Source organism: Harpia harpyja, chromosome 6, assembly GCF_026419915.1.
Source record: "Harpia harpyja isolate bHarHar1 chromosome 6, bHarHar1 primary haplotype, whole genome shotgun sequence".
NCBI lineage: Eukaryota > Metazoa > Chordata > Aves > Accipitriformes > Accipitridae > Harpia > Harpia harpyja.
Genome location: NC_068945.1, coordinates 42,836,492 through 42,850,731, shown reverse-complemented (window position 1 = coordinate 42,850,731; position 14,240 = coordinate 42,836,492). Strand labels below are relative to the sequence as shown.

General features: G+C 35.5%; 1 protein-coding gene across 7 annotated transcripts in view; it reads left to right on the top strand.

Annotated features, from left to right (window-relative positions):
* The window catches only part of CTTNBP2 (cortactin binding protein 2), a 140,241-nt gene that overhangs the window by 87,825 nt on the left and 38,176 nt on the right, over positions 1-14,240 (top strand). For all 7 annotated transcript variants that reach the window (XR_008235580.1, XM_052789744.1, XM_052789748.1 and 4 more), the window contains 2 exons: positions 4,069-5,731; positions 12,261-12,464. Coding sequence is in view for 6 of the 7 variants with exons in the window: in XM_052789744.1 (XP_052645704.1) it covers positions 4,069-5,731; positions 12,261-12,464 (1,867 nt within the window). In the remaining variant the exon portion in view is untranslated. The remainder of the gene's footprint in view (positions 1-4,068; positions 5,732-12,260; positions 12,465-14,240) is intronic.

Here is a 14,240-nt window from a genome sequence, read left to right as displayed (position 1 = left end):
AATATAGTGATCTTAAAAGTATTCTTTGAATAAAATTTTTATTTGATTATAAAAAGCAAGTCATAACAATGTGCCAGACTGTAGAAAAGTGAAAGAGGTGCACAAATGACTGTCAGTCATAGGTTTACCATATACCAAACACCTAATCCCCAGATTTGTGTTAAGTCTCCATCCTCTTCCATCTCTTTGAACACTTTTCCTGGAGCTGCTATTGAAATTAATTTTGAGGTTTTCTGGGAACTCAAAACCAGATAATCAAAATGACACTTAATTTGTCAAGTGTTTGCAGAGAAGTTAGTATAGGGATGCATGCTCAAAGACACGTTGGTTGGAAGAGGCCTGTTGATGTGATTTAGTCTAACCTTTTGCTTAAAGCAGATTATCACCAGCAGTACATCCGGTCATCTGTGAATTTGTCTAGTTGAGTCCTGAAAACCCCGAGGAATGGCAATACTGCAGCCTTTCTGCACTACTATCCTTGTGAAGAAGTTTTTTCCAAGACTGAGCCTCTTAAAGGGCAATTTTTCATGTCACCCTTTTGTTATGGGCCCCCACCTGCCACTACAAAGAAGAATTTGACTCTGTCATCGTTGTAAGGGCCCTTCAAAACGAACTGTGTGTTGCTATTAGATCATCCTTCAGTCTTTTTTTTCACTAGACTAAGCAAGCCAAGCTCTCTCAACCTTTTCTCACAAAGCATGAACTCTGTCTCTTGCCTTTGAAGGGCCTTTGCTTGTTAGTTCTCTGTGGGACACTATCATTTTTCTCAGTATTGTTTTTTACCCCGTTCAAATCCTTCTTGGGCACATTTCCAGATGTTTACATTACTGATATGATTTAGTGTATGCACATAGTACACTTCAAGAAAATCAGGTTGTAGTTAGTTCATAAACTCATAAATAATTACAGCTAGTTCCAAATCTGTCATCTAAAGGAAGAAACGCAGTGTAAATATTCAGAGGTTTTTCCTATTCAAGATGATGCAGCCAAAACAAGGGGGGGGGGGGAGAGAGATAGACATAGGAGACAACAAGAAATGAGAAACTAATGCTGCTCTTTTCAATTTGAAATCAAGTAGAGGACTTTATATATATACATATATGTATATATATATAAAATTCTTTATTTATATGCAATGCTTACAAAGAAGATACTATAATAGTATAGTAAGCTGATTTCATCCCAGTTATATGTTAAAATCTTGTAATTATTTGAAAGCAATATAATTTCACAACAGTTAATTTATAGAACCAGTCCCTCATTTGAAAGCAAAATGGAGGAATAATAAAGTATAGAAAATCTTGATAAAAACATTTTCACTATAATCTTATTGCATTTCCAAGCTTTAAAGATTGTATACATTCCTCATTATTTTTGTATCTGTTTTAACACAAAAGAAACTGTTTGATGCTCCACTGTTACTGTTGGATGCACCGCTTGCTTTGAAATGCTTGCGAGGCATCCAAATGCTGTTGGATACTTTGAAAAAAAAAATGAAATGCTTGAGAAAAAGCAATGATTTTTCTGTATGTGAAGAACTATGAATGAGACCATTCCTAAATACAGTGTCATCATAATAGCTTGTTAATTTAATTTGCAGCTGTACTGTCATTAACATAACTGAAGAGGTGGTGTTGCTGATATCGTTTGTATAGCAATGACTGATAATGTCATACCTTATTTTTTATATAGTTAACACTGCTTTTAAGAAAGGGTGGACTTGGTTTTGTGAAATGCATTGTGCAGAGTATATTGGTTAACCTGTTATGAAGCTTTAAAACCCCAGTGGAGCCCCTCCACTGCTAAACAGGTTTTGAAGTATTTGAAGCCAAGATGATGATTATAATGTAGGTATAATTTCCCATAGTGATTTCTTCCTCTTAGTTCACTGTTTCTTAGGATAATGGTATGATTTCAGGAAGAAATTTTACTATTACTATAATATACATCGCGTCAATATTGCCATCACGTCTTTATGCTTTTCCCCATTCTTCTGAAGAAAATGGAGGAGAAATTTACAGTTAGGTAACATGATTAGAAATGTTGGGAGACTGAGATGTTCATCTATAAGTGTAAATTCATGCAGGATTTATTGTTTGTTCTCTCTGTGTCATTTCACTTCCCTTCCTTTTTAAGTGTTTTCTTGTGTTTGAATTCTACTTACCAAGTGGGAAAAATTATCCTGGGGACAATAAGCTATAGCAGGTGGGATTTATTTCTATTACAACTGCAGACTCCCTCTTGTACTCACCTCTTGATGGCATGAGTTTCAAGTCTACTCTATGGTATAACTGGAGAGTAACAAACTTGTTATTTAAAAATGGTATTTATATTAGCCTTTGTTTAAATGCTGTTTAGTTAAACATTAATTGTAGACATACCTACAGTGATGTGGAAAATCTTCCAGAGCTGAGAAATTTTATCTCCTGTTGGAGAGGACAGGGAATAGCGTGCTGTAGCAACAGGCTTCTGAAAAGCTATTATATTGTAATGCCTGGGGGTTTTTTTGCCTGTGTGTCTGTTTGTTTGTTTTCTTCTAGCAACCAAGACAATATTTTAAGAATTGACTGAGAGAGGAGATATTCCATAGCTATTACCAATCCCCTAGGCCATCTTATTTCCCACATTACAGTTTACAGTAAATATATTCATGACACTGTATTGTCTTAAACTCTGAAATTAGTATCATATTACCATGACACTATAATCTGAATCTATAATCTATGGTTCTTCCTTCATCTGTTGAAGTGAAACATTTATTCCAAGTAAGATCTTAAATGTACTGCTATTTGCCACAGCTTTTCTTAGATTATTTTTTTGAGCATTGTGAAATGTTCTCATAGTGTAGAAGCATGAAACAGTTTCTCATTGCAGTCAAAATTAACCATTCATGTTTGTGAGCACTTGATTATTTTTTTTCATAGGTGCCTGAAAGTATTTTTCCAGGAAAAATGCCCACTTAGAAAAGGCACTTTAGTGGTACAGTTCTGAATTATTATTTCTCTATCGATCTGTTCATAAATATGAAGCAGAACTGACAAAGCTAAACCAATAAAAAGAGTACAAGAGAAGGAATGTTCAGCAGTTTCTTGGGGTTTTGTTTGTTTGTTTTTCTATCAGTCATTCAGATAAGCCGTATAGGAAGCTACTGCATCGGTATGTGAAGAGAGGAAGAAAGAAATCAATTTTTCTTTTGTTGCTGTTTGACTTGTGTAAGTTTGCTTGGGAAAATGTGAAGCAATTTGGTTTGCATTACTAGTAGGTATTTTATAAAATGGTGCATTAACATGTTTTTCCACTGCTTTTCTAGAACAGGGTCTTTGAATAAAAGCATAATCAGCAGGCAAGATGAATTACAGGCGATAACTATATGAATGAAGGGGAAAATTATTCTTATCCATTATCTGCACATAGTAGGTAGTTTTTTGATTCTAGCTTGTAACATAGTTTATACATCACTGATGTCACTGAGACCTTCCACTATTAGTAAGTACAGGAAGACATTTGTGCCTGTGTCAAAAAGTTGGTCTCAGAAATGAATGTCTTATTTATAAATGTTAAAACAAGATGTAAGACACCTATTATGATGGGTAATGGACTGTGTATTTCAACCCTAATCTCCTTCAGTCTAAGGAAGACCTAAAATCTAAAGCTTTCAATTCTGGGCTCAAAGTTTTTTTGTGAAGTTCATCTCTTGCTTGTGCCTGGTTCCTTTACTGAGAAGAGGACTTCCCATGATGTCTTATGTCTAGTTTCTGGAGAACAAGTAGCTCCTCACTCAGGAATCACAAGCACTTACTCACTTTGGGGAGTCTCTGTGTTGTCAGTGGAGGAAAGTAGATGGGCTTACTTAGTTTCTGAACTGCTCTTCAGAGATGCCTGTCTCTTTCTTTTGCTTGTATAAGATTATAGGCACTTGTGTTAGATATCGCAAATCACTTTCCTGGGGCGGACAGGTTCATTTTAGGCATACTCTCAAAGGTTAAAATATCAGTGTCAGGTTAATGCTAGGTTATGTTGAAAGTCTCCATCTTGTTAATGAGAATTTTTCTCTATGCTTGCTTACAGTTGGAAATGGAAAAGTCTCAGTTACAGAATCTCGAGCTGGAGCACAAAAAGCTATCTGCTCATCTTGAAGAAGAACGCGGAAAGAATAAACATGTAGTATTGATGCTAGTGAAAGAGTGTAAGCAGTTGTCTGGCCGAATTGTAGAGGAAGCCCAGAAATTGGAAGAAGTGATGTCAAAATTTGAAGAGGAAAAGAAAAAGGCTACTGAATTGGAGGAGTCTCTTGCAGCTGAGAAACAAAGGAGTACACAAATGGAAGCTCAAATGGAAAAGCAGCTGTCTGAGTTTGATACAGAGAGAGAGCAGTTGCGTGCCAAACTTCATAGAGAGGAAGCGCACACCAGTGACCTCAGAGAAGAGAGAGATAAAATGATCAAAATGATTGAGCAATTAAAAAAGGAAAATGAAAGTAAAGCTAATCTTTCTCTTAAAAATAAAGATAAAAGTAAAGATAGGAGTCTTGTTTCCATTTCTGTTGAAACAGAGGAGCCAAGTTCAAGAACTGTTGCCTGCCAAACAGATACTGTAGTGATGGACAACAGCACAGAAAATGTTAAGAAGTTGCCTTTGACTGTATCTGTAAAGCCTTCTACAGTGAACCCACTAGTGTCTGGCAATACAAAAATGAATGTGTGCACCAATGCAGCATTTGTGAAGCCTGTCATTGATAGGCAACCTTCATCTAGTGAGCTTGTCCCTCCTGCGACTCCTGTTCTTACACAGAATCAAAACAGAATTGAGGAAAATGGACCAAGTACAAGCTCATCACCTGATTTACCAAGTAGCACTTCCCCTTTTTCAAATAGTACTTCCCTTTGCACCCCTGCAGCACCGACTGCTGCAGCTCAGAATTCCTCACTCACTTCGTCTATGCACAGTTTACATTCACCATCTGCCAACACTACTGGGCACCCAGGCCTAAATCCACGAATCCAAGCCGCTAGATTTAGATTTCAAGCAAATGCGAATGATCAAGACCAAAATGGAAACACAACCCAAAGCCCTCCCTCAAGGGATGTATCCCCTACTAGTCGTGACAACCTAGTTGCCAAACAGGTAGCTCGGAATACTGTTACCCAAGTCCTTTCAAGATTTACAAGCCCTCAGAGTAGCGCTCCATCACGGCCGGGGACGTCACATTCAATGGAAGTTGGCACTTACCCCCCAGTTGGTAGAATGAGTTTAAAGACTCCCAGTGTATCAAGAATTGACAGAGGAAATCCTCCACCTATTCCTCCTAAAAAACCAGGGCTTTCGCAAACTCCTTCACCACCGCACCCACAGCTTAAAGTTTTAATGGATAGTAGCCGATCCCCAAATACAAGTGCAAAAACTGACAGCAAAACCGTGACCTCACCTCTTTCAAGTTCACCACAAGGAATCAGGGTAATAAATGAGGAAATTATTTCTAAGTCCTCACCTCAGCTGCCACCAAAACCTGCTATAGATTTATCTGTGGCACCTGCAGGCTGTGCCATACCAGCCATAGCCTCATCTCAGGTGGGTGCCTGGCCTTCCCACTTCCCTGGACTGAACCAACCTGCATGTTCAGAAAATTCCTTTGTCATTCCCACCACCATTGCCTGTAGCTCCTCCATAAACCCTGTTAGTGCTTCATCCTGTAGACCATGTGATTCAGACAGCCTCCTGGTAACAGCATCAGGTAAAGGGATTGATATGCTACAAACTGTCTCCCTCTAAAGTAATGTTTTGGTTTTCCTATATGTGTCTCGTTTGCTTTATTTATCTTTTTATACCTTTCTCTTTTTTACTTTCTAAAAGCTGAAATTTTCATTTATATTTTTTCCACATTCCAGGGGTATGGGAATTCTTTTGCTGATTTAGTAATGTTATAAATTAGTTTCCTTCCTCAAGGAGGTCTCCAAATTGAAGGCTTTTTTTAAAGGTAAAGAGGAATAATGTATAAAGTAAATGGGCTGCAGATTTGACACATATATTAAAGAAACTCTTTTTTTGGTTGTTGTTTTGGGGGGCGTTGGGGGTGGTGGTGGTGAATGCATTATTTTGGACTTCAAAATGCTTTCTCAGTCTGAAATAATGTTTTGAAAATTACCTCTGCTGGTGATCTTCCATGGAATATGTATTTCAATGCTTTGTGAATCTTTTAGAAAACAGGGCATAGCTGGGGCTACTGTATTCTCCTATGGCATTAGATGGTATATAGTTGCCTAGATAAAAGTGCAGTTTCAAATATATCACTTCATACCTATAGAATGTTTTATTTTTATTTCCATTTTTCTATAGTTATTCTCATTTTAGTTGTAGGCTTTGTTAATACTTGTGTGTGACATCTCACAGGTTTACTTCAACAGACACCAGCAAAGGTTTGCTGTTGGCGAGTTAAAATCTAAATGTTATGTTGATTGTCTAAGTCTGGAGTCAGTGTGTGTATCTGCTATTCATTTTGCGTTGCGGGGGGCGGGGGGGACTTACTTGTGTGCCTAATGTGCTGCCAACTTCAGGGTATCTTCTTGATGGCAGTTAAATAAACAAAGGTGGCCCTGATCTACCTTTCAGTTAATTGTAGATCTCCTATAAATCTTTTTGTCAACATATTTCCCTGCTGGGGTCAATAGCACAAAGAACATTAGGTAGAAGCCCCTCTTTAGCCTGACTTGCACTGCAGTGAGGAAGACAGACACACAGTTATGGAACACTTTAGACCTTCATCAGCATTGAAGAATGTTTGAATGGTCCTAAACATTCAACAGTTATTCCCAGTTCAGTTATGGTACTTCGGTCCCTCATAACTCTAGTCCCTGTATCATCATCTATAGAGTATAAAACCCCTGCACAGCTGGTCTGCTTCCATCACACAACCAGCCACTTTCTGTTGGTAGCTGCACCACGAACTCACTAGTCTTGGAGAAGCTGTTCCAAAAGAAGCATGTGGCAAACTTGTATTGTGTATATATAGGAGATTCCGGGGTTCACATTATTAAGCCTTTTTTATTCCCATTCCACTTCATTAAGACTTAATGCATGTTTCTGGACTAACCTAGTCATGTTTTTAACATTTGGCTGTGGCACCATACTGTCAGAATCCTCTCTCCTTTCTGAGCTGTGCCATAAAAATATGAGCTCAGAAATCTTATCTTCCATTTGTTTACTACTTCTCAGAGTTAACAGCTGTGGGATTTGATGGCTCCCTCTTAGTTTGCTGGTTTTCATATGAATGTCCTGAATTTTCATCTTAAATTGTTATTCCTAGCTGAGTCTGATTGCCATGTCAGATAGATCATTAGTCTCCCAGTATTCCAGATATTCTCCAAACCCCATTTGCCTTCAGGTGCTGTTAGGCTCTGTAATGGAATTAAAATTTCATTAATAAAAAGAACAACTAAGATTATTAACATTCTACAAATTATTGGCAAAATCAGCATCAAAGTGAATAGTTTTTGTAGGCAAGAGGCTGTCTTCCACAATCCTATCAGCATGAATTAGGCTGTATATTTCAGTTAGTCTTACATTAACTAGAGGATGTTTGGTAATTATTTAAGACAGTTTTTTATTATTCTTTAAAAAAATAAATCTTCTATCTTAAAAATTAAATTACCACCACTTAACTTCATAACTCCATGTATTATTATTGCTTTAGTTTGTGCTTCAAAGTATAAATTTTTTTCTTAGGAGAACAATCAGCCTTTTAAATAAGACTCTTCCACATAGTCAATATTGTGTTTCTTATGAAATTTGTGACAGTTCTCAGACAATTCTCAAAGACAGGATTTTTGTCAAAAAATATTAGTCTTTTTAAATTGTGCTGGTTTATGTGTTCAGATTGCCTTTCTTAATTTACACTCCGTTCACTTGTTTTTGGAAGGGATGAAAACATTTGGGTTCATTTAATCCCCTTATAATCCTTGCTGTGAACATTTGATGCTGTTAATATTTTGTAAGTGGCACTGCTTTTTGTGAATTTTTGCAATTGCAAATGGGAAACATATCCCATAATCTGAAGTCTGCAAAGAAAGATTGCTTAAACTCTAGTTAGTGGTCTGCTGTTCTCTTTTATTAATATAGAGATGTTATTTTAATTTCCCTCCTTTACTGACTACAAACAGGTTCAAAGAACTTTAATAACTTTATGTGCAATACTCAGGTAAATATTCAGGAGCTCCTGTGTCTTTTACCCAAACTAATGCATATATTTTATTGCACTTATTCTCCAATCCCATTTTATTTATGTTTTTTAAGGGAACTTAATATATTTGGCCAAGTGTTCTGGCAAACTGCAGAACTAAATAAACTTAGAGCAACAGATGTTATGCAAGTATAAAAAGACTTTTTTTTTCAAAATTTTATGCTGAGAAAAGAAAAAAAATAGATTTTATAAATTTATATGGAAAGGAAATGGACTCTATCTTAGAAAAGAATAGATAAACCAAATTTATTAACAGTTTTCATTAAGATAATGTGGTCATTAATGCCTGAATTCATGTCACCTATTCACTTTCTTTTTTCAGTTTCCTTTTAAAGTATGACTTTCTTGAGGTGAACAACATCTAGCAAACTACAAATACTACTGAAACCTCCTTCCCATATCTGCATTTTCATGCCCTCTAGGCACAGATTCAGTTAGTTTTATTAATGTTCTGGTTGATTTTAATCTGTTTTATTTACTTTTTTTCAGAAAATGTTTAGAATTTTAGTTTTACTTTCAGTTAAAGCAGAGCATGGTGAAATCTTATTCATATTTTATTGTATAGTAAGTAGTGAGCTTCAATCAGAATTTGTTAATATTTTTAAGCAGTGCAAAACAAATTTAACATATTAAAAAAGACATTGAAAGAATCCTCCATTTTTATATTTTTTTGTCAATAAATTCATGTTTCTTTCTTTCTTATTGTGGAGTCAGAAGAATTGATAATAGCCTAATTACTTAAGTATTCTATTTATTAATTTTAAAACAGTTTCCTAGTTAGCTCAGATTGCTTTAAGAACATATCAACAGCCTGATTTTCAGTAAGGGAATGTCTTGGCTCTAGAAAGAGCAACTACTAAGAGCAAACTTAAAATCAGAGCACCGATTGTTTCAGTTACATGTTCTGCTAAATTAATGTAATGATACTTTCTTTTAGAGACAGGGCATTGTCCTGCATGTTGCTCTTTTTGTCCCTGGTAGGAAAAGACACCATGTCTTGCCGTTAATGTTGAACAGACTGCACATAGAGAAATTACAATGAACATTTATGGCCTGATTCAAAATGTGCGACAGTGTTTTCATTAACTTCAGCAGCCTTTGAACTGGTGCCAAAATGCTTCTGCTCTGTTTGGATTTCTACATTTCAGTGGCTGTAAGACTTCAAAATAGAAACGAATGTAGGCAGTTGGATTTTCATACCCCTGGGATTTCTGCTTTCACTTTCTTCTTGGTTTTGCGCTTTCTATGTCACTCCTCAATGAAGTATCATTTTCATTTTGCTCATTTCTATAATGATTGATTTATTCTTTCTATACAATTGGCTTCGAAGATAAAAGGGGGGGTGGGGGTGGTGGGAGGGTGAGGGACTTATCTGGGCTCTGAAATTAACCATCTCACATTCTGAAGCTGATGCCAGAAGCTGTTTTTGTCTATCCCTCTGCCCTTCATCACTGCATGCCCTACAAGCTTTCACAGATGCTTCACATTTCCTAACTTTTTGCATCTGTAATGGTGTACCTGATTTATTGGTATTTTCTAACGTTGGTATATTTTGCTGGATGAATTCAGCTTTATTATATTGCTTTACATTGATAATAGAAGCTAAAGTTATATTTATGTTATTAGCTGGTTTTTGTATCTTTTTCAGTAGAAGGTTTTCATCTAATGATAACCTAGTATAATGAATTTCGTCACTGAATTGCAACAACATTGAATTGCAAAAGGAGTTGAAACAAAAGTTAAGATACAACATATAGGACAAAAAAATTCCTTTTATTTTGGGATTTCTGTTAATGATGCTTTAAAAAAAAAAGGCACCCAAAAACTGGCACTATTTTCAATAAGGAAGGGAACCCAGAAATACTATTGATATTACAAAACTGCTTGACAAAGTGAACTTCATGCTTAAAGCTTAGTGTCAGGCTCCACAAATTCCCCCAAATAATTCCAATATAACTTGGACAAAGAATGTTAGCATCTGGAGTGCCACCCAAGCAATGTCCACTATCTGTTAACTACCATGGCAAGACAGTAAAAAATACAGGAGTACCATTTTAAAAACATTAATATATGTATAGCAACAGCTGCAGCACAGTTAGTTTCAAAGAACAACAAAAGGTTGGAATAATAAAAACACTTTTATAATGGAAAGGAAGAATGAAAATTATTCTTCAGACCTTTGGGGATTTTGTAAGAGTTATTGGAAGTGGAAATAATTTTTTTTTTTTTTTTACCATGTAAAGGTTGCAGTTTACTTTGTATGTTGCTTGGGGGTTTTGGTTTTTGTTGTTTTTTTGTTTTTTTTTTTTAAAACTTCAGAAAACCTTCAAAGTCCTCTGATTAAAAATATTGGAGAAACAAATATTAGTAAGAGTATGAATAGTAAGAAGGTAGCTTCGGAATTGTAGTTATATGAAGATGGATGGAGTTAACTTTACAGTTTATCGTCAGTTTAAAGTTGGATTTCTAAGGTAACTTCATAGCTGTAGTGATGATTTCTTACAGTCAACATCACATAAATAAGTTGAATAATAAGTTTACATTGTGAGAATACTGCAAATACGTTTGCTTTACATACTAACCTAGTAAACTTAATTTGAAATGACGAATTTAGCTTACTTTAGAAACAAATATGAAAATAGTCCAAGCATTTATTTTTTTGTTGTTTTGAACTGGGATCAAACTATGTGTTCTTCACTGAAGCTGCTCAGATGATGGATTCTTATGTAAGTCTGGACCTTAATTAAAATTTGCCCAGATCTTGCAAGGTTCCCAGATCTATTGCTTCTATAGAATTCTATTGGGAACTTCCGTATTTAATTTTGTTTTTCCAAAACGCGGAGCAGATCATCCCAGCGTGGTAGAGCTACTGCCACATGCTGTTTCTAGTTCTAGGTGTTGGAGGTTGGATAGCACTTCATCAGCTTGATGGAGCTGGAGGTAATGCCCTGCAGCTGCTCTTCAGTCTTGGGTGTTGCAGAACCACAGTAAAAGCTGCATAAACTTGCTTTGTATTGTCAGTTTTCTGTCTCATATAATAGCTTATGTGTGGCCACAGAATACAAAGTTATTTATTCAAGAGAGAATATAATGTGGATTTTCTAAAGGTAATAGTGAAAATAAGACAAAAAAATCTTTCTCCTATTTTCTCTTGCAGTCCTTGATCAAGGAAGAATGCACAAAATTTTCTATGCCTTATGCAGCAAACTTCATATTCTTAACAAACTCTCTACTAAAGCTGATAAGTAATGAACAGAACATTTAACCAAGATAACTCCTAAGCTTTCAAAGCTTTGAATTGAATATTATTTTTTAACAGGGTTACTTGAAAGCTTTCACTCGTAAATTTTAAATAACCCATTATTAATTCTCACTGGAGCATTTCATAATATATTGTTTAGTATTGCTGAGTAAAAGGAATATTACCTTAAGGTACAGCTCAATAATAAATATATTTATCTATGTATTATTTGTGTAAATTATTTCTACATTTTTTTTTTCAAACTCATTGAAAGGTGCTTAAAGTTATTAAGGGCCCTGTGTGATTTATCTGTTTAACTGCAGGTGAGAGATAAATACTAAAGTTTTCACTGAGACTGTAAAGGAGGATGAAATTTCATATGAAAATAAGTATTTTGTTTTGGAAGCCTTTCTCTAGATACTTTATAAAACTTTCCCAGCATATCAGCGATTAAATTAAAACTTGAATAAAACTTCCAGTAGTTTCTGAAATTTAAAAATTTACATTTTTTTGAGACATCCAGCTGCTACTACAGTTCATAACAAGTTTCACGTTAACCTTTTGTAATGAAATCCTGTTCATTTACATTAACAACTGTCACCCCTGCACCCAGTTTTTATTCTTCAGAATACCTTCTGATGTACAGATAAATCATCATCAAAAAACTTGTGCTAAACTAACAAATCCTGTCATTTTGAAGATCCTTTTTAATTTTTAAAAGAACACAGAAATTGCAAAGCTTTATTTATGTGTCTTCCATCTAACTTCTGTTGCTTTAACTCACAGGCTGGTCTTCCTCCCTAACCCCTTTGTTAACAAGTGGTGGTCCTGTCCCCCTGGGTGGCAGGCCCACCCTTCTTCACCAAGCTGCTGCCCAGGGAAATGTCACTTTATTATCAATGCTGCTTAATGAAGAAGGACTGGACATTAATTACTCTTGTGAAGATGGCTATTCTGCCTTGTATTCTGCTGCTACAAACGGACATACAGGTAAGTGATAGTAAGTTTTGTTACGGTGTTCATGTGAAATAGTGAAAGCTTATTTCATAAGTTTTTAATATTAAATTAGGTCAAATGCATGATTTTAAAAATGTGAAATTGAGACTAAGGTATGTAGATTATATGACAAAGTAGTGTATATATAAGCAATGCTTCTGGAGGCAGAATTCTGGAACACAGAAAGCATTCTTGATTGTGGTAATTCTGCAGTAACATCCATTCTAATTCTCCACTCCCTTCCTATAAAAAGCCACCAGATATCATCACCCCATGTTCTGTGACAAACTAAAGATCTTTTGTAGCAAAGGCAACTTGAAAGGAAGAACTTTCTTCTACAGGGAGTAAGCAGGAAAGAATAGGTCATCACCAGTGTTTTGATCTTCAGCAGCAGTGAAAATGACGGAAGATGGTTTCAGAGTAGTGTGTTACTTGGAAAATAAAATGAACTGTCTTTATTTTTGAACTAGATGAAATAGGTTCTTCTCTAGGCTCTACTGAGATAGTTAACATTTTTCTTTTTCTTTTCCCCACAACCCCAAACCTCAGTCTCAAGGAGGTAGCATCTCTGGACCTTTCAACAGTCAGTCTTCATATTTCATGAATATATTTATGAAATGAGGCAAATATGTTAGTAACAGATAAGAATTTCATGGATACAAACTCTAAGCGATAATTTTCAGACTGTTAACATAAGGCTCTCAAACAGCAGCTTTCTTTAAAATTCCAGTACATGTTACTGTAGTTTTTTCTGCTTATGTAAAAATCTCCTAGATTCTTATATTGCAAATAATATAATTATGCTGTTTTGGACACTAAAGATGAAACCCACCAATACCGATGACAAAAATTTCATTTATTTTTAGTAAAGTCAAGATTTTATTTCACAGTAGAAGGTGGAACACAGTGGCTTTAAAGCCACTGCTTTCAAGAGTACTTTGTGGTTTTAACAACGTATTTGTTTGTGACACAATTAGAAAACCCCGATCCAGTGTTCAAAATAGTATTTAGAGAGACTATTCCATTATTTTTCTTAAGTACTTTAAAAATCAAAGTAAAGTTAGGATCCAAAATCCATAGCTAGACAGACAGTGTACATTTTTCTGACATGTTCAGGGTTAATTTTGCTACCAGGCATAGGGATAGGAGGAATTTTCCCTTTGTTCAGAATGGTATATTTTGTCTTTGCTTGCTAGGTGCTATGGTTTACTTTGTAGGAACATCTGGGTCTTTTCATCTGACAGATTCTTTACTGTTGCCAAGACCCTTAAAATATTGGAAAAGTCCTTTATTTCATTTTCTTCCTTTGGCACTTATCTCCCCCCCCCCCCCCCCCCCCCCCCCCCCAAACTTTTATCTTCAGTATTAAGAGTCCAAGTTTATTATATTGTGTGGATTTATTTTTCCCCCCTCACTGTATGGGTGTTCTGTGGATTCTTCTAGGCTTACATCCATTTATCATTGCTGGTGTTTGTGGGTGACCGTAGTTGACCCAATTCTTCTTTACTCATCTTGTATTCCTAAAATGTTTTGAAGCAAATACCCTGATTTTCAGTTACAATTACTGAGCAGTTTTTACTGACAGCAAAGGCAATTTGATTTCTCATTTTATTGTCAAAATTTCAAATTAGAGAGGCACTTGACAGAAGTATGAAAACACAATAATAAAAACAAACACATGCATATGCATCCTGTAATTGTTTAGCATCCTTTACTTCTTAAGATAAAAAATATATTACAAAGGTTTTAGTGTTGCTCTTCTATTTATAG